General features: G+C 45.1%; 1 protein-coding gene across 1 annotated transcript in view; it reads left to right on the top strand.

Moving 5' to 3' along the window:
* The first annotated feature begins 7,867 nt into the window (after positions 1-7,867).
* The window catches only part of LOC137340746 (extracellular serine/threonine protein kinase FAM20C-like), a 67,183-nt gene continuing 53,411 nt past the window's right edge, over positions 7,868-21,639 (top strand). The window contains exons 1-2 of the mRNA XM_068003486.1: positions 7,868-9,177; positions 12,312-12,484. Coding sequence (XP_067859587.1) covers positions 8,558-9,177; positions 12,312-12,484 — 793 coding nt within the window. The 5' untranslated portion in view covers positions 7,868-8,557. The remainder of the gene's footprint in view (positions 9,178-12,311; positions 12,485-21,639) is intronic.

Genomic DNA, 21,639 nt, shown 5'->3' with positions numbered 1-21,639 from the left:
GCAAAAAAATCCAGGGGGGAAATGAGGAGAATTTCTTTTACGCAGCAAGTTGTTATGAATTGGAATGCACTGCCTGAAAATGGTGGTGGAATCAGATTCGGTGGTAACTTCCAAATGGGAATTAGATATATACTTGAAAAGGAGACATTTTCAGGGCTATGGGCAAAGAGCGGTGGAGTGGGAATAATTGGATAGCACTTTCAAAGAGCCGGCACACACAATGGACTGAATGGCCTCCTTCTGTGCTGTATGATTCTATGATTCTGTGATTCTACACAGTGCAGATAATTTCTTTGCCAGTTTGTTATTGGGAGCACATGAGAATTCACTTGCCTCAAAATTCGCAACATTTAAAGTAACACATTCAGTTCCATTTTTACAAAAACCTGACTTCCATTGCACTAACTTTCTCCACTGCTGTTGATTAAGCCCAGTATGACCTGTTTCCAGATGCACGCACCATGTAACTATTTGGAAAATGCAGTATCAATAAAAGTAATTGGATCTGAACCCTAATAATGAACTATATTGATGTGCTTGTTTCACCAAGATAAAAGATTTACTGCCGTACTAAACCAATGTTGGAAAATTCAAACCAGCATGAACACTGCCTGACTGTGCCGAGACAGCCAACGTCCACAAGGCAATGATTTAGCATAATAATTGCTGCCAGGTGGAAATAATCATACCCAATAATTCAGTTCGACATTTAAGTATACAAAATACCTAAGACTGCAACACCCTGTCGTAACGCTGCGCTATTCAACAGCTAAGTTCTTTGTATATAACTAGCGATGTCCCAGAGTGTCGATCATGAATTGAAAGAATTAATGTGTCAGTATTTGGGCTCGCTGGCTCTCTTGTAAAACCCCTGAACTCATGTCACACAGGCCTAGAAATTCGATGACGCTGCGCCTGTTTTACAGGCTGTAAAAGGGGCTCTGAAGTGTCCAATGTGGCAGGCTGGAAGTGCAACACCCACCATATTGGTACGGGCATCAAAAGAGGCATCCAGAGCCCGCGTCTCAAACTGGTCCTTTGTTTGTGTCAGCCGTGGCTCAGTGGGTATCACTCTCGCCTCTGAGTCTGCAGTTTGTGGGTTCAAGCTCCACTCTAGAGACTTGAGCACAATATCTAGGCTGACGCTCTCAGTGCAGTACTGAGGGAGTGCTGCACTGTGGGATGAGACGTTAAACCGAGGCCTCATCTGCCCTCTCAGGTGAATGTAAAAGATCCCATAGCACTATTCGAAGAGGAGCAGCGGAGTTCTCCCCAGTGTGCTGGCCAATATTTATCCCTCAACCAACATCACTAAAAACAGATGATCTGGTCATTATCACATTGCTGTTTGTGGGATCTTGCTGTACACAGATTTTGCTGCCGCGTTTCCTACATTACAACAGTGACTACACTTCAAAAGTACTTCATTGGCTGTAAAGAGCTTTGGGTCTTCCTGAGGTCGTGGAACACGCTATATAAATGAAAGTTCTTTCTTTCTTCCAGGGGCCTAATACCTAGTGCAAGAAAATCAAAAAGTTAGTATGCAGGTGCAGCAGGTGATCAAGAAGGCCAACGGAATGTTGGCGTTTATTGCTCGGGGGATAGAATATAAAAACAGGGAGGTATTGCTGCAGTTATATAAGGTATTGGTGAGACCGCACCTGGAATACTGCATACAGTTTTGGTCTCCATACTTAAGAAAAGACATAATTGCTCTCGAGGCAGTACAAAGAAGTTTCACTCGGTTACTCCCGGGGATGAGGGGGTGGACATATGAGGAGAGGTTGAGTAGATTGGGACTCTACTCATCGGAGTTCAGAAGAATGAGAGGCGATCTTATTGAAACATATAAGATTGTGAAGGGGTTTGATCGGGTGGATGCGGTAAGGATGTTCCCAAGGATGGGTGAAACTAGAACTAGGGGGCATAATCTTAGAATAAGGGGCTGCTCTTTCAAAACTGAGATGAGGAGAAACTTCTTCACTCAGAGGGTGGTAGGTCTGTGGAATTTGCTGCCCCAGGAAGCTGTGGAAGCTACATCATTAAATAAATTTAAAACAGAAATAGACAGTTTCCTAGAAGTAAAGGGAATTAGGGGTTACGGGGAGCGGGCAGGAAATTGGACATGAATTTAGATTTGAGGTTAGGATCAGATCAGCCATGATCTTATTGAATGGCGGAGCAGGCTCGAGGGGCCGATTGGCCTACTCCTGCTCCTATTTCTTATGTTCTTATGTACCTGTTTGATGCCTCCTTCACCAAATTGGTTTGCCCTGGACACAGCCGTCACCATGGCCAGTTGCTTTTAGGATAACCAGGTCTACATGCGGCCTAACCAGCAGGTCCTTAAAGGGACCACTGCAGGCCACCACCAAAAAGGTAAGTTTTTTAAAAAATACTTACCTGGATGTGGAGCCAGGAGATGCAGAAGTGCAACCATACTCACCACATGTCACTGAGGGGGAAGGAGCAAAATTATCTTATCGCACTCTCAACTTTAGGCACTTAATGGAAACTGATACACTGGACTCCGCTAAAAGTAACACACAACTATGTAGCCAATTGGAAAATACCTGCAAGAATACTGATCGACAAGCTAAACGGCCACTAACAAGTGGGGCAATCCAGCTGCGGACTGCACAGTTTCTGTGAGAGGTAGAGGGAGAGGGCAGGAGGCAGGAGGCCACAATTAAGTGAACTGGAGGGGTGAGCCATCAATGCCCAGACAGCAAAGCAACCATAGATGGCCATCCCACAAGAGGTCAACATCAGGTCACAGACGAGGAGGCACTGAAAAGATATCCAGAAGGAGATGTCAGACGTCAAGAAAAGTGTCCAGGTGAGAAATGAGGATAAGTGTGAATAAACGTATCCTGCCATTTATGGAGGCTGGAAGTAGCCACAAATTAATTTAGGTTTATACCCATCAATCAATAAACTCTATTGCCATTAAAAAAAAGTCTTCAAAACTCCTGAATCTTGGTCCTTACCTTCCTGCCAGTTATTTGTTTTCTATGTGATAACATATCCCTTAAATCGATGTTCTGACATTTTGGTTATTTTCTGCTGTTGCTAAGTTTTATTAGTTGGACTCAAATCTTCTGAACCCAGAAACGTGTTTCGTCACCCAGATAAACCTCCAAACTTAAGTGCTGAGTTGAATGATGTAGGACAAAGAAGAAGGACCTTGCAATGACCTAGCACCTTTCACATTTTCAGGGCATCCCAAAGCGCTTCACAGCCAAATAGTGACTTTCTGAAGTGCGGTCACTGTTGGCATACAGTCATTTACAGTTGTATACATCAAAATTTATGTCAAATGGTAGTATACTCTCAGATGCAGTGGTATATGTAGAAATATTATGATTAGTTGTACTTTTGGCCTGAAGATGCACAGTGTACTAACATATATATTGTATCCGACAGTATATTAACGCATGATGTATATCACTGCACCTGACAGTATAATAACACGACATATACCACTGCACCTGACAGTATATTAACACACGACATATACCACTGCGCCTGACAATATATTAACAGATGACATTTACCACTGCACCTGACAGTATATTAACACACGACATATACCACTGCACCTAACAGTATATTAACACAACATATAACACTGCACCTGACAGTATATTAACACGACATATACCACTGCACCTAACAGTATATTAACACAACATATAACACTGCACCTGACAGTGTATTAGCACATGATCTGCATCTGACAGTATATTAACATGACATATACCACTGCATCTGAGAGTATACTACAGATGACATATGTCCTTGACAGTGTACTAATATCAGATATACTACAGGTCCTGATTGTATACTATCACATGGCATATACCACGCTGCCTGTTTTCTGATTTTAAATCATATCTTTTGAATGGCTTTGTAAGCTTGGGATACTTGAAAGTCAAGTTTTATTGCAGCATAATGATACTGTGAATACAAAAGAGTTGTTAAGATTTTACAAACGGGAGAATTATAAACTTGAGCAGTTGTAGCGGCTGGCGTGTCCTGACATGTATTGTGTTGGGTAATGGTGCAGGGCTGCAGCAGGCTGTAGTCTGGAGCTCGGTGTCAGAGCTGTGAGCGCCTCCCGCCTGTCACTCTGTCCATGAACACGCAGCGCACCCAGTCCCAGTGCTTACTCAGCTGACTGAGCTATTCCAGTGGACTGGAGACGGTAAGGAAAACGGTTCGAGCACCGACCTCAGTTGTGCTGGGTCCGCCCGGATGATCTGGCAATGCAACTGAATGGAAAAACGGACAAACAAGTTCATCTCCTCCTATAATAGCACACCCCAAAGAAAGAACTCGCACTTGTATAAACTCCTTGTCACATCCACAGCACACCCCAAAGCGCTTCATCCACTGCCTTTTTATATTTTGAAATGTACTGTTATGCAGGGAAGTGCTTTGGGTGCACAGCAAGATCCCACAACAAAATAGGATGAACCGCCAGCAGAACTGTTGATGGCTGAGAGAGGAATATTGGCCAGGACACTAAAGAACGCCCTGTTCTTATGTGAATGGAACTGTGGGATCAGCCGGTAATCAGAATTAACATAATAAAGGCCAAGAGGGCTATATCGGCAGAAATTCCAATCTGGTGAAGATTAAAAGTAATAAGTCAGCCCTTGTATAAAGCTCTGGTAAGGCCCCATCTAGAGTACTGGGCACGCACCTCGGGAAGGATATATTGGCCTTGGAGGGGGTGCAGCGCAGATTCACCAGAATGATACCAGGGCTAAAAGGGTTAAATTATGATGACAGGTTGCATAAACTAGGCTTGTATTCCCTTGAGCATCGAAGATTAAGAGGGTGATCTAATTGAGGTGTTTAAGATGATTAAAGGATTTGATAGGGTAGATAGAGAGAAACTATTTCCTCTGGTGGGGGGAGTCTAGAACAAGGGGACACAACCTTAAAATTAGAGCCAGGCCGTTCAGGGGTGATGTCAGGAAGCACTTCTTCACACAAAGGGGAGTGGGAATCTGGAACTCTCTCCCCCAAAAAGCTGTTGAGGCTGGGGGTCAATTGAAAATTTCAAAACTGAGATTGATAAATTTTTCTTTGGTAAGGGTATTAAGGGATACCGGTAGATGGGGTTAAGATACAGACCAGCCATGGTCTAATTGAATGGCAGAACAGGCTCGAGGGGCTGAACGGCCTACTCATTTTGCTATGTTCCTTTTACTTCTTGCTTGGTTAAACAGATTGGATGCTGGAAAATCTACCAGAAACCCATTCCGGACAGATTGGGCTAATAAATAAGATGTTAAAGTCGCCTACATAACAATAGTTACCGAACTTTAAAAGTAATTCATTCTGAGAACTTGATAAAGTGCCATATAAATGCAAGTATTAATACAAACACAAAAGAGGGCAGTGAAAAGAGATTGCTAGCACACTTTTTTCCCCCCAAAGAGATGAGGTGCTTTGACAATAACGACCTTGTGTGTTATGCATGTGCATAGAAATAAAACCGTACAGGGCTATTTTAAGAGAAGCTGAGAACTGTTAAAACCCGCCATGTTCAATTGCACGACCAAGAGGTTAATTATTACCCGAGATTTATTGCCGCCCATACCATGTATTAATCGCTGTTACCTGCAACTTTGGAAATTGCTTTCGGGCTGGTTGTCAGTGAGGTAGATAGGAGGGAAATTTATTGCTCACTCTCAAGAAAGCTGTGTGGACAATGAGGTATGATTTGCCATTAAACTTTCAATAGTCAGTATAGTTATGATCTAATACTCACCCCCGAATAAACAAAAATTGTCCCTGTAAAAAAATAATTACTAAACCTTTCTGTTGCATATTTAAATAAAGTGGATTTTGTTGAAGGCGAATCCGTTCCCTTTAAGAAGTGGTGGCCAAACCTGGGAGGGCGGGGCTAGAGAATGGCGCTGGAGTCATTAGGATAATTTATGCAAAGATTGAGCCGCTGATTGGTTTCATCGGGATAATTTATGCAAAAATTGAGATGCTGATAGGTGTCATCAAGCTAATTTATGCAAAAATTGAGACGCTGATTGGTTTCATCAGCATAATTTATGCAAATATTGAGAATCTGATTGGTTTCATCTGGATAATTTATGCAAATATTGAGCAGCTGATTTGTTTGGTGCATTTTGTGACATCACAGGATTTATTTGCAAACAACTGGTTTGTAACAACTGGTTTGTAAATATATCCTGTGGTGGGGGGGGAACAAGTTTGTCAAACTTTACCCCCTGAAGGCGGTGCCCCTTTTAATGGAGGTTCCTACTCCCCCCTTCTTTCCATGAGTGAAGACGTGAGCTGTTGCACAGTGAAGGATTGGAGCGGCCAGCCCTGTGATCACCATCACTTGTGTAGCTTTGCTCCCCTTCTCTTCCCCTCTGTATCTGGAGCAGAGACTGCCTGCCAAGGTTCCGAGTCATGAAGGGGCTGATTGAACAGACAGATAATGTGCATTAAAAATACAGATAAAATGCATGCTGTCTGTCGATTGATACAGAAATAAAAGGGAAGCATTCTCAATAGCTGTTGTAAACGTTACGTACAGAAGATGACAAATCTTTTAGCGAAGGGATGCACAATTAGGAAGTGATTTAACAAATACCCTCACCTTTCTTTTTTTATATTCTTGCTTTGTAACCTACAATGTTGTGCCATTGTAACAAGAGATGCATTTAGGGCTATTACCTCGTGGAGTGAGAACATATAATCTGTCTTCTGCCGATATGCTGGATAGAGAGGAAAGTGGAAGAGTTAAGACAGACAGGGATCGACAGATAGCAAGGTAGACAGACAGCCAGAGAGAGTGAGAGGGGTGGATACAGATAAATAGACTTAGTTTCTCCCTTTCCATTGTATGATGGTCACTCATGAATGACCTACGTGCCTGCTTGTAGCAAACATATAAACTGAAGGGACCGCCCCTCCCTTCGTCAGTGAAGATCCCAAGTGGCAAACAGACCATTGTTGATATTCTTCTGCAGTCTCCCTTTTACATATTGTGATCCTAAATTAGGTGTTCTGACATATATATTCGAAAGCTGAAAAGTTGGCTGTTTATTTGAACAGTTCAATGTCAGCTCTCGCCTGTGTTTCACCCCGTAAGACGGAATTTAAAATCCGATACTTATTAGGTTTATTGCAGTTACAAAAAAAAAATCAACGTGCTATCAAAAATAAAATCGACAGCACCCTCAGCCAAATCAGCCCTGGTCTTGGAATTTACTGCTCGCAGCTTTGACTTATTCAGCCTGCATTTGCTAACAAGATCTTGGTTTCATCTAAATATATATAAATGACACAATTTCTTTGCCTCCTGATTTGTGCTGACAGGCAAAATAAAGGCCGGCCGCTGGCGGTGAGACTTGGCTCGGGCACGGGGCTGTTTGGAATCAGACAGGAACATGGAGACACATTCCACGGGCAGTAGTCTGTTTCTCCGTCTCTTTCTCTCTCTCTCTGTCTCTCTCTCTGTCTCTCTATCTACCTATCTCGCTATCTCTGTGTCTATCTCCCGTTCTCTAACTGTCTCTATCTCTGGTTCTATCTCTCTCTGTCTCTTTCTGTGTATTGCTGTCTATCTCTCTCTCTCTCTCTCTATCTGTCTCTCTATCTCTATATATATCTCGTGGGGTTTTTTTTTCTGCAATTCTGTTTTTTTTTGGGAGAGATGTAAAGCCGCCCCCTCGCTCTGATTGGAAGCCGTGGGAAAGGCAAGTGGCTGCGATCGGGGGTGGTGGGGGGGGATGAAGGGTGTCACCGGCGCCTCCCGCCCGAGCCCAGCCCCTCCGCCCAACGTGACGTTTCCCTGCTTTTCGTCCAGGGGGGGCAGCCGAATAAAACCTTTGCACATCTGGGCAGCTCCATCCTCACAGCCCGGGCGCTGCTTCAAGAGGGAGGAAAAGAGAGAGAGAGAGAGAGTTTGCTGCAAGGCTCCATCCACTCTGATCTCCACCACCCCATAACAAACCACACACAGACCCACATCCCTCTCCCTCCCTCCCTCCCTCCCTCCCAGACAGACAGAGACCCTGGGAAGGAGCGGACCAGCGGAGCGGGGGGCTTGGCACACTCCCTCGCCCTGTGTTGGAGGGAGGGCTTGAAAGCTGGGCAGTGGGGAGTCTCATCACTCCTCCGTTTAGTGGGAGGAGGTGGAGGAGAAGACGATTTAGTGTGTGTGTGTGTGTGTGTGTTTTATTTGGACACTCGACCATTGGAGGGGAGCCGCCACCGACTTTATGTTTAATGTTTGGTGTTTTTTTTTAATTTGGGGTAATTGTTGTGTCTGCTTTTCCTGAGTCAATGAGAGGTTAAGGACAATAAGAGGAGGAAAACACACTGCGCCAAATAGATGCATTTTTCCGCAACTGGGAAGCGTCAGCTCTTACCATGGAGAGAAGCTCACTGCGGATCGCTTCCAAATGACACGGGCCGCTCTGCACCGCCGTTGAATTGAAATTCTTTCATCTTTTTGCACGGTTCGGTTCTGGACCCGATTCCAGCCCAGTTGTGTCTCGGTCTGATCCCCACCATGATGCTGCTCCGCAGATTCCGGGTGCTGATTGTCATGGTCTTTCTCATCGCCTGCACCATGCACATCATGATCGACTTGCTGCCCAGGCTGGAGAAGAGATCGAGCGGCGGCGGCGGAGGAGCAGCACCCGCCAGCGGCGGAGGAGGAGGCGGAGGAGGAGGCGCCGGCTGCCCTTGTCAGCACCGGGACGGGCTGGCGGGATCCGAGCCGCAGCCCGAGCTCCAAGGCTGGGGCAAGCTGATAGCCCGGGCCGCCTCGCAGGGCGGAGGAGACGCTACCTGGCCCAACAAGCACACCCTGCGGATCCTGCAGGATTTCAGCAGCGACCGGGCTCCCCGCTCCAACCTCAGCAGCTCTCAGCCTCTGGACAAGGGCAAGGGCGAAGAAGCCGGCCAGAGGAAGGGCAGGGAGAGCGGCAAGACGCTCATCTCAGAGCCGGAGCCCGAGCCCCAGCCTGGACTTGGATCCAGAGCCCCCGGCCGCTTCTCCAAACTGGCTGCGTTGTTCAAACACCCACTGTACGAGAACCCAGTCCCAGTCCTCACACAGCGAGATATCTTGTTCAACATTAATTCAGACATAAAGTTTAACCCCAAAGTTGCTGATCCCCAGGATTGGTAAGTTGGCTCATTTCCTATCTGACTTTTACCTTTTATCCAGTATTTAGCCTGATCCAGCCTTTGATTCTGTCACTGCTAACACTTAATCGGTGCTCTAAATCAGAAAGGGGTCATTTATGTTGTAGGTGGGGGGAGAGGTAGAGGTTTAGCTCAGAATTATCCCCCCAGGTGCCTTATGATCCGACTGCACTCAGCTGCTTTTTGCCCGCCCTGCTTGCAGACAAATCTTGCATCTACTTTTCCTGGCACTTGGTGCTGTCAAGAGTAAGGAATGCGCCGTGATTTCCCGGCCGATGTGCATCCCACGCCCGCCGGGGAGGAGAGGCTGCTGAAGTTTCCCATTAGCAAAAACAGCGATGCGCCGATCTCCGGCACTGCCCGCCGGCCGCTCCGGCACCGATAGCCGGACAAGAACATTACTACAGAGAGAGGGGGAGAGAGAGGGGGAGAGAGGAGAGGGGGGGTGAGAGAGAGGGGGAGAGAGACTGGCAGAGGGAGGGGCAGAGAGAGGGGTAGAGAGAGGGGGAGAGAGGCAGATGGAGAGACAGAGAGGGGCACAGAGAGCGGGAGAAAGGGGCAGAGGCAGAGAGAGGGGGCAGAGAGAGGGGGGAGAGAGAGGAGAGAGAGAGGGGGCAGAGAGAGGAGAGGCAGGGAGAGAGAAGGGGAGAGAGACGGGCAGAGGGAGGGGCAGAGAGAGAGGCACAGAGAGCGGGAGAAAGGGGCAGAGAGAGGGGGAGAGAGAGGGGCAGAGAGAGGGGGAGGGAGAGAGGGGCAGAGAGAGGGGGAGAGAGACGGGCAGAGAGAGAGAGGGGGCAGAGAGGGGGAAGAGAGAAGGGGAGAGAGACGGGCAGAGAGAGAGAGAGGGCAGAGAGAGGGGGAAAGAGACGGGCAGAGAGAGAGGGGGCAGAGAGGGGGAAGAGAGAAGGGGAGAGAGACTGGCAGAGGGAGGGGCAGAGAGAGGGGGCAGAGAGAGGGGGAAAGAGACGGGCAGAGAGAGAGAGGGGCAGAGGGGGGAGAGAGAGGGGAGACACGGGCAGAGAGAGGCAGATGGAGAGACAGAGAGAGGGGGAGAGAGAGATCGACAGAGAGAGAGGGGGAGAGAGAGGCAGACGGAGAGCTGCAGAGAGACTCAGACAGAGCGAGAGACAGACACAGACAGACAGACAGACGGAGTCAGAGACAGACAGAGAGATCGAGAAACAGGGAGAGAGAGAAAGAGAGAGTCTAGAGAGAGAGAGAGAGAAACATTAGGGGAGACGGAGAGCTGTGAATTATGTCCCGCCCTCGTTAGGAAGCTATTTCCTGACGCAAGCTTTTTTTAAGTCATCTATTGGCCTTGATGGAGCTCTGAGACCGAGATTGTCACTCCGCTTAATATCTCCATGTCTCTTTTACAAGGGACTTGTGTTCTTGACGAGTAAATAGCGCAGGATTCCGCCGTACTTGCGTCCGTTCCCGTCCTCCCCCATTAACGAAAAGTCAGGGTCTGATGGCAGTGTGTGAGCGGAGTCCAGCCCTGGACAGAGCGGGCACAAGTCCCGGGGACTGCGGACAGTTCCGTTTAGACCAGGCGCCAAGTAACCATTTCTATCTCCCTCTCCGCGCCTGCTCTCTATTAGTATCTCTCTCTTTCTGCCCGTTCTCCCTCTACCTGTTCTCCCCTCTGCTCTATTTCTGTATCACTCTCTGCTCTCTATATCTCTCTACCTTCTCGCTATCTCTGCAATCTGCCTGCCTGTACTCTTATACCTGCTTTCTGCCTCTATCAATCTTTACACCCGCTCTCCCTCTCTCTCTCTCTGCCTGCTCCCTCTTTCTCTCTCTGCCTGCTCCTTCTCTCTCTCTCTACCTGCTCTCTCTCTCTCTCTCTGCCTGCTCCCTCTCTCTCTCTCTGCCTGCTCCCTCCTTCTCTCTCTGCCTGCTCCCTCTCTCTCTCTCTACCTGCTCTCTCTCTGTCTGCTCCCACTCTCTCTGTCTGTCTGCTCTCTCTCTCTGCCTGCTCCCTCTCTCTCTCTCTACCTGCTCTCTCTCTGTCTGCTCCCTCTCTCTCTGTCTGTCTGCTCTCTCTCTCTGCCTGCTCCCTCTCTCTCTCTCTACCTGCTCTCTCTCTGCCTGCTCCCTCTCTCTCTCTGTCTGCTCCCTCTCTCTCTCTGCCTGCTCCCTCTCTCTCTGTCTGTCTGCTCTCTCTCTCTGCCTGCTCCCTCCCTCTCTCTGCCTGCTCCCTCTCTCTCTGCCTGCACCCTCTCTCTCTGCCTGCACCCTCTCCCTTTCTCTGCCTGCTCCCTCTCCCTCGCTCTCTCTGCCTGCTCCCTCTCCCTCTCTCACCCTCTGCCTGCTCCCTCTCTCTCACTCTCTGCCTGCTCCCTCTCTCTCACTCTCTGCCTGCTCCCTCTCTCACTCTCTGCCTGCTCACCCTGTCTCTCTGTGTTTTCTACCTTCTGTATCAATCTTTCCATTTGCTTCCTTTCTGCTCTCTCGCTCTCTCTACCCGCTCTTTCTATTACATGTTTTTCCTGACCAATTCACAGATTATTGGGTCATTATTTTAATATGGGACCATAAACACCTGGAATATTATTACAAATATCGGATGGTGACTGTAAAAGTGGAACAATGGAAGATGTGCAGCCTATTGTGTAAAGGGTATTGTTTCCTCTCTTGGTAATACAAATAAGGAGCATTCTTTAACTAAAATGTCATTAGGAACCAATGACAGGTTAAGGCAATTTTTACAACTTTACATAGAGAGCACATACCCATTATATGAAACATCTTTTTATTGGTCTTATATTGTTATCCAGTATATGTCAGCTCATTCTGACAGTTCAACCCCCTTTATTTTTGCCTGTGGATTAAATAGGAGAGATGGAAGAGAATCTGTGCATCTTTCTCTTTCTCTCTTCACCCCCCACTTTCTCTCTCTCACTTTCCCCTCTCTCTTTCCCTCCCCTGCAATCTCTCTCTCTCGATTTCTTGTCTATAGTTACATACAAGCTTCCACAGTATTGGGGGACACTTTGAGAGATCAAACCCATGGGTTACTCCAAGCCCCTTTTTTCCAATCTGCACCTCGAACCCTTGTACGTTACAACTTGACCTACAAGTTTGACCCACGAACCCATCTCTTTCAGGGCTAACGAAGAGGAGGACGACCTCGCACCGACCAGTGACACCCCCGTAGACTCGTACCCCAACTGGTTAAAATTTCACATCGGAATAAACCGCTATGAGTTATATTCTCGCTACAATCCTGTGATCGAGGCTTTGATGGGGGATCTGGTGACCCAGCGGATCTCCAGCGTAGGTGAGGACTCTCTCTATTTAAATACCACCCCCTCTCTCCCCCAATGCATTCCATTGCCCTTTCATTTTTGCGATTAGAGCTTTCCCCAGTGCCTTCAAGATCGAGAATTGCAGTGAATATAATCTGTCTTTGTCAGTGGGGCTGTAATGAGATACATTGGACGTGAATGCCCCACCGAGGATGCCATTCTGAGATTATGGATCGCTCATTGAAAATTATTCCTTGTCTGAGCTCATTACTTCTAATAAGAACTGTGAGTGTCTGGACAATGGGAGTTGATGTGCTTTCTTGGGCTGAGCACTCCAACCAAGTAAATAAAGGTTGATGTCTCAAAGGAGAGATGCCAACAGACACATATAATCAAATATAATTATGTACACACCTTAAGGTGAGTTAGTTGAGTCTGTGGGCTAGATACGGTTAGCAGCAAGTACTGGTGGCTGAGAGTACAATGAAAATGCCTCCAACTCACATTACACAGAATTTAATATAAAATTTAATTTTAAATCAGGCATTGTCCCAACTCAGAGAGGTCTCCTTTATCTCAAAAGCCCAGATATTTCTTTTAGAGGTAGACCTTGTACCAACAGGTCTATAGGACAGGATTTGCATACTTGTGTACAATCCTCTATAATATTGAACTCAAATTATCAACAATCAGACGTGATCTGGAATTAAATTATACTCAATCCTATCGTAATACCAACATATCAGATTTACATAAGCAAATATTCTTCTTCCTTTTCAATTTAAATTTTAACCCTGATTTTAATTGGTTCAAGTAAATGGATGCTTTGTAAAGGAACACTTTCCACTGATGGTGACTTGTACAAGGGAATGTGAAGAAATGGAAAAGTGTTATAAATAAGAAGTATATGCATTTACTTAATTGATATTAATTAGTTATGCATTGGTCCATCATTCACCATTCTTTATGTAACCCTTCTCTGAGATTGCTGCAAAACTCTGCTGCCTGTATCGTAACTCATACCAAGTCCCGTTCACCCATCACCCCTCTGTGCTCGCTGACCTACATTGGCTCCCTGTCCGGCAACGGCTTGGTTTAAAATTCTCATCCTTGTGCTCAAATCCCTCCATGGCCTCGCCCCTCCCCCCCATCTCTCTAACCTCCTCCAGCCCAAAAACCTCATAGATCTCTGCGCTTCCCCCAATTCTGGCCTCTTGTGCGTCCCCAATTTCCTTCCTCCCCCCCACCCCCCGCATTGGTGTCCGTGCCTTCAGCTGCCTAAGCCCTAAGCTCTGGAATTCCCTTCTAAACCTCTCCGCCTCTCTCTCCTCCTTTGAGTCACTGCTTAAAACCTACCTCATTGACCAAGCTTTTGGTCACCTGTCCTATTATCTCTTTGAGTTTTGGTGTCAAATCCTGTTTGATAGCGCTCCTGTGAAGCACCTTGGGATGTTTTACTATGTTAAAGGTGCTATATAAATGCAAGTTGTTGTTGGTTGTACCAGAAACATCTTCAATAACAGATGTGTCAATTAAAACATACAGAAGCCCTTAGTCCTATCTACATGGGTATGTGCCAACCTGGAGGGGCTCTTGCTCCTAAGCAATTGGTCCTGAAGGAAGATTTGCTGACAAGTCTTTTATAAATTGCTGCTGAAAAATTCCTGCAGTTGTTCTGTGACCTTTTCCAAGATAACATTTCATCCCCTCCTCTGAATTCCTCCCCTCCTCTCCTGAAGGCAAAGACTCTTATTGGGGTATAGGCCCTGGGTGCCAGCAGCCCTGTAGAACTTTACCCAAGAAGCTATTCTTCACAGGTAAGCAGAGGTGGTCAGCTGGCTGTGGACAGCATCGTGGCCGAGCCTGAATTGCATCCGCACCTGGTGAGCATGCACGCACGCACTTTCCAGCTTGTGACACCAGGGACCAATCACCTGGCCAACAGCCCAACCCACCCCACCGAGTCTGAAGTGTTGTTCCATTAATCAGGGGAGTTCTCCCTGATGTCCTGGGCCAACATTTATCCCTCAACTAACATCACTGAAACAGATTATCTGGCCATTATCAAATTGCTGTTTGTGGGATCTTGCTGTGCATAAATTGGCTGTCCCGTTTCCTACATTACAACAGTGACTACAGGTCAAAAATAATTCATTGGCTGTGAAGTGCTTTGGGACGTCCCGAGGTCGTGAAAGGCGCGATATTGTAGTCTATCCAATAATTTTTTATGGTTTATGCTTGTTCACTTTTTTGAAAGTGTATTATTTCTCGGGATGTGGGTGTCACCGGCAAGGCCGGCATTTATTGCCCATCCCTAGTTACCCTTGAGAAGGTGGTGGTGGGCCTTCTTCTTGAACCGCTGATAGCGATTTTGGTAGAACTCACTGAACCACTTCATAAGCTGTCTTTTTATCGCCATCTCGTAAAATAGGAAAAACGCCAGACAAGACATGTTCTTAAGCAGTACAACGATTTACATTACTACTGCAACCCTCACACGGCAAACAACATCTCAGAGTGCTTCACTGAGTGGAGTGAAGAAAAGGTAAACACTAAAACAGAGAGGACAAGGGGAAAAGCAAAAGTTGGGGAGCGGGGGTTGGGGGAACATAAAGACAGTCAAAGAGAAGGAGCAAGGAGGGAGGTGGTGATACAACACAATTCAGGGAAAGGGTTCCAGAGAACATAGCTGAAAGAAAGGCCAGTACAGCACAAACAGAAAGGAATTAGAAGTAATTTGGCAATGAAAGAGCAGAGGGTCTGTGCGCGAGGATGTGCGGTTAGAGGAGATTGCAGAGGTACAGAGGTACCAGATACAATGGCATCACGGTGGAATTGGTATCCACTGCAATTAAGTTTACTTGTCCATTTCCAAGTAAACCATTGAAATAAAAACCATTGCAAAAGCTCACAGTGGAGTACAAACAGACGGCAGAGTCCAAACTGATGGACTTTGATAAGCATTTTCAGGGCAGGCTTTTCCAAAATTCAGACCATGTGGGGACTCTGGACGCAAAACAGTAACACCTTCGCTCCTGTCTTGAAGGTCCTGGCGTTTGGTTCAAAGGGTAATGGGAAAGGGCATACAAAAAGGCTAAAAATGGCACAGATCCTGGCGAATGGGAAAGATACAAAGATCAACAAAGGGTCACAAAACAGATAGTAAGAGCTACAAAAAGAGAGTATGAAAAGAAACTTACAAGGGATATCAAAACCAATACGAAGAACTTTTATAGTTATATTAGGAAAAAGAGGGTGGTCAGAAGCAGTGTTGGCCCCTTAAAAACTGAAAGTGGGGATATTGTCATTGACAATGGGGAAATGGCGGACATGTTGAATAATTACTTTGCGTCAGTATTTACAGTCGAAAAAGAGGATAGCATGCCGGAAATCCCAAGAAAATTAATATCGAATCGGGGACAGGGACTCAATAAAATTAACATAAGTAAAGTAACAGTAATGAAGAAAATAATAGCACTAAAGAGTGACAAATCCCCTGGTTTCCATCCCAGGGTTTTAAAGGAAATAGGTGAGCACATTGCAGATGCCCTAACTACAATCTTTCAAAGTTCTCTAGATTCAGGAACTGTCCCTCTGGATTGGAAAATTGCACATGTCACTCCGCTTTTTAAGAAAGGAGAGAGAGGGAAACCAGGGAATTATAGATCAGTTAGCCTAACATCTGTTGTTGGGAAAATGCTGGAGTCTATAATTAAGGATAGGGTGACTGAACACCTCGAGAATTTTCAGTTAATCAGAGAGAGCCAGCATGGATTTGTGAAAGGTAGGTCGTGCCTGACAAACCTGATTGAATTTTTTGAAGAGGTGACTAAAGTAGTGGACAGGGGAATGTCAATGGATGTTATTTATATGGACTTCCAGAAGGCATTTGATAAGGTCCCACATAAGAGACTGTCAGCTAAGATAGAAGCCCATGGAATCGAGGGAAAAGTACAGACTTGGTTAGGAAGTTGGCTGAGCGAAAGGCAACAGAGAGTGGGGATAATGGGTAGGTACTCACATTGGCAGGATGTGACTAGTGGAGTCCCGCAGGGATCTGTCTTGGGGCCTAAATTTTTCACAATATTTATTAACGACTTAGATGAAGGCACAGAAAGTCTCAGATCTAAGTTTGCCGATGACACAAAGATTGGTGGCATTGTAAGCAGTGTAGGTGAAAACATAAAATTACAAAGGGATATTGATAGATTAGGTGAATGGGCAAAACTGTGGCAAATGGAATTCAATGTAGATAAATGTGAAGTCATCCACTTTGGATCAAAAAAGGATAGAACAGGGTACTTTCTAAATGGTAAAATGTTAAAAACATTGGATGTCCAAAGGGACTTAGGGGTTCAGGTACATAGGTCATTGAAGTGTCATGAACAGGTGCAGAAAATAATCAATAAGGCTAATGGAATGCTGGCCTTTATATCTAGAGGACTGGAGTACAAGGGGGCAGATGTTATGCTGCAGCTATACAAAACCCTGGTTAGACCGCACCTGGAGTACTGTGAGCAGTTCTGGGCACTGCACCTTCGGAAGGACATATTGGCCTTGGAGGGAGTGCAGCGTAGGTTTACTAGAATGATACCCGGACTTCAAGGGTTAAGTTACAAGGAGAGATTACACAAGTTGGGGTTGTATTCTCTAGAGTTTAGAAGGTTAAGGGGTGATCTGATTGAAGTTTATAAGATATTAAGGGGAACAGATAGGGTGGATAGAGAGAAACTATTTCCGCTGGTTGGGGATTCTAGGTTTAGGGGGCACAGTCTAAAAGTTAGAGCCAGACCTTTCAGGAGTGAGATTAGAAAACATTTCTACACACAAAGGGTGGTAGAAGTTTGGAACTCTCTTCCGCAAACGGCAAATACTAGCTCAATTGCTAAATTTAAACCTGAGATAGATAGCTTTTTGGCAACCAAAGGTATTAAGGGATATGGGCCAAAGGCAGGTTTTTGGAGTTAGATCACAGATCAGCCATGATCTTATCAAATGGCGGAGCAGGCACGAGGGGCTGAATGGCCTACTCCTGTTCCTATGTTCCTAAGTATCCACTTGTCCAACTGGCCATTCTTCATGTGTGAGACTAGAAAGTGAATTCCAGCAAGGCTATTCAACTTTGCAGGGCATCGCAGCAGAGCCCGATGCTATCCTCAGCCAACATCCACGTACGCACGTTCTCCAGCGGTAATAACTGAGGGATGGGAACCTTCTGCTTACTTTAGAGCTGCTGAGGCCAATTGAGCAGCCCTCCGGCGGGCTGGCTAAGATCAGATAACTCAGCACGGAGACTGGGGAACTGAAGCCGGGAGCATCCTGGTCCAGATGGCTCCTTTCCACACTCGACCATCAAGGGAGGTTAACGGTAGCCTATTTAAGACAAGAGGGAAATGTTCCTTTTAGAACCAAAAAAGTAAAGGAACATTTTACCCAGTCGCTAATAGCTCCAACTATGGCTTTTTAGAGGCTATAGTGAAGAACTAAGATTTTTTTTGAAAGGGAAGATTGATCTCAGAATCCAGTATCTCGGTCAAGAGAATTCGACCAACAGTTCCTGCTGTGTCCACTCCATCCCTGCTTCCAATGGTAACACCCCAAATGGAACTGATTTATGTTTAAATCATTAAAATACACCTAACAAATTAACGGTAATGGAAACCAAAGGTAGTACTTCAGTAATAAAGTAAAATAGAAGCTGCAGAAAGCAGCTTTAATTAAAACCAGGAGGATAGGAAGAAGGAGGAAATACAAGTAACAAGATATTTCCAATTAAAGGAACAAATTATCCACACAGGAATAAAAATGTGCCCTCAAATCCTTCCTATTTGTGTCTCTGGATTGAGACATCACAATTTAAGCTGAGTATTGCTGGAATATATATACTCCTGTGCTAGGCATTTAATACGTCACAGAATGATAATTACCATCGTATTACAGTATGTTACAGCACAGAAGGAAGCCATTCAGCCCATTGTGGCCTGTGTCAGCTCTTCGAAAGAGCTTTCCAATTAGTCCCACTCCCCTGATCTTTCCCCATTGCCCTGTAAATGGTTTCCCTTTAAGTATTTATCCAATTCCCTTTTGAAAGTTATTACTGAATCTGCTTCCACCACCCTTTCAGGCAGAGCTTTCCAGATCTTAACAACTCTCTGCGTAAAAAAAACGTTTCCTCATGTTGCCTCTGGTTCTTTTGCCAATCACCTTATATCTGTGTCCTTTGGTTATCGACCCTTCACTGCAGACAGTTCCTCCTTATTCACTCTTATCAAAACCATTCATGATTTTGAACACTTCTGTCAAATCTCCTGGTAACCGTCTCTGCTCTAAGGAGAACAACCCCAGCTTCTCCAGTCTCTCCACATAACTGATGTCCCTCATCCCTGGTAGCATTCTAATAAATCTCTTCTGCACCCTCTCTAAGGCCTTGACATCCTTCCTAAAGTGCGGTGCCCAGAATTGAACACAATACTTCAGCTGAGGCCTAACCAGTGTTTTATAAAGGTTTAGCATAACTTCCTTGCTTTTGTACTCCATACCTCTTATTCATAAAGTCCAGGATCCCATATGCTTTTTTCTGTCCAATTGTGTCCCTGTGAAGTGCCTTGGGACATTTTTCTACCTTGAAGGTGCTATATAAATGCAAGTTGTAGTTATTAATGGATTTATTTGAAACAGTTTGGAATTATAGTTTATAATTAAACATACCCCCATCTGATTATGATTATAATAAAGTATGCACGATTTAAAAAAAAAATTAAAACATGGATAGTTAAAAAGATACGGGATACTTTTTTTTTCCCAATGAGGCTGATCATATAACTCCCGGGTAATAACATCACAAGCAAACTAGCAATGCGGTCAGGTTCAAAGGCAGAAGTAAAATAGCAAGTAATAGATACGGTGTGGGAGTTATAAGGCTGCATTTCAATCAATGCATTTCAAGGACATGATCGCCTGCAAGAGGCCAGGTCACAATGTTATCTGATGGAATATTTGCCATCTATGCTTTTGAGTTAAAAAAATAAATTGGAAACACACATTGTTACAACTGTGCTGCTAGGGAGGCAACTAATGATAGCCGCCAGCATCAGCACAGTGATGGTGACGACATGACACAATATTTGATTCAACATCCTTTGCACAGAATGATAGCAGGAAATGATTGATGGGAGGACACAAGGAAGGAGTTTCACAGAACTTTATCCAGTCGTTCTGGAGTTATTATAAATTTTAACTGTGACGCAGGGAACATAGGAACAGGAGCAGGCCATTCAGCCCCTTGAGCCCGTTCCGCCATTCAATCAGATCATGGTTGATGCATTTACCCGCCTTGGTTCCATAACCCTTAATACCCTTAGCTAACAAAAATCTATCGATTTCAGTTTTGAAATTTTCAATTGACTCCCCCAGCCTCAATATCTTTTTGGGGGAGAGAGTTCCAGATTTCCACTCCCCTTTGTGTGAAGAAGTGCTTCCTGACATCACCCCTGAACGGCCTAGCTCTCATTTTAAGGCGATGCCCCCTTGTTTTGGACTCCCCCAGCAGAGGAAATGGTTTCTCTCTATCTATCCTATCAAATCCTTTAATCATCTTAAACTCCTCAATTAGATCACCCCTTAATCTTCTATACTCGAGGGAATACAAGCCTCGTCTATGCAACCTGTCCTCATAATTTAACCCTTTTAGCCCCAGTTCAGAAATCTATTTGAAACTTGTTTTCGGTTGAAAACATTAGTTTACTTGTTTTTTATTTTAACAATACTTGAGGCTGGTAAACTGGTGACATCAAAGGGGCATCATGCCGTTATTGGTGTGAAAATATAATTCATATTTCTGTTCTTGGGGGCCTCTACAATTGTTCCATTAATCCTTTTCAATATCCAATGTGAACTAGTTAAGACTAGTTGCTCAGCTGACAAATGCCCAGCTTTGAACGTTGTGAATTGTGAACTGATTTGTTCTGTTTCACACCCATTTCACAACTTGACTGTAGGAGACCAGTCTGAAAACCATTACAAACCAATGGCAAAATAAGACAGGCTGGCCCTGTAGCTCATTTGAAAGAAAACACTTGGATAATATATGAGAACTATTGTTCATGGCCGTACAGGACCGTTCCCCACAAAAGACCCAAGTCCATCCATGACTTGAATCCTGCTTCTATATCTGGGGAGATATCCTTCTATCACCTCCTTTACCCTCATGGACAGGATGTAGAAGAAAACTTGCTATCTGATAGGCATTCTTTTCCTCCCCTCTGGCTTCTTCTGTCTGTCTGTCTATGTTGCAACCTTGTCTTTCTCCATTTCTCTGATACTCTTGTTTCTTCTAAGTTCCAAATAGGCCACTTGCTCTTCCTCATTGCTGTGAAGAGGCTTAAAATCCACCTCGTTGACCAAGCTTTTGGCCGCCTGTCCCAATATCTCTTGTCAAATTTTGTCTGATAACGCTCCTTGTGAAGCACCTGGAGATGTTTTTACTACGTTAAAGGCTCTATATAAATGCAAGTTGTTGTTCTATCTTCACAATGTTGAAATCAAGAATCATCGCATTGTTTCCCACTTTAACTCAGAACTGAGGAACACCTCACGTCCCTTCATCTTGCCTTCCTGCTACAATCTTCAGGCCTTTAAAACCCAACGTTGGCATCATTTAATCACTACCTCTTGACTCATCTCAGCCTCTCTCCCACCCTCTTTAATTTTTCTTATTTTCTTGAGAGTGGTCTACGCACGGCTTTGTAAATTTCAAATGCGTGAAATTGGAAGTTAAATTCTCATCTGAGATTTTACCGCCACGACCTCTTTAAGTTCTAAATACTGACGGCCAACCCTCCAGCTTTCTACCTCACCCAGTCTAGCATTCAGTCCTGCTTTGAACATCCCTCAAGTCTCGATTATCCTGCCTGGCGGACTCTCTCCTTTAACACCCACTGAGTAAAGAAATGCCTCTTGATATAGGATCGAAAAATTTGCTATTCACCATTTACACATGTAATCTCTGCTCTTACTATCCTGCATTATGTCAAACTAATATTGTTACCGTAATATTTTCTTTACTTTCTGAACCGTCTCCTCTCTTAGATTCAGCTTGTTGAACTTTTCCTCACGCTGTATTGTAATTATTCTTATTGCTCTGCACTATTCTCTGATGCCTGCACCTCCCTGTAGTGTGGCAACCAGC

Source organism: Heptranchias perlo, chromosome 22 (assembly GCF_035084215.1).
Source record: "Heptranchias perlo isolate sHepPer1 chromosome 22, sHepPer1.hap1, whole genome shotgun sequence".
Classification (NCBI taxonomy): Eukaryota; Metazoa; Chordata; class Chondrichthyes; order Hexanchiformes; family Hexanchidae; genus Heptranchias; species Heptranchias perlo.
Note: the sequence above shows the minus strand (reverse complement) of the source record. Positions and strands in the feature narration are given on the sequence as shown.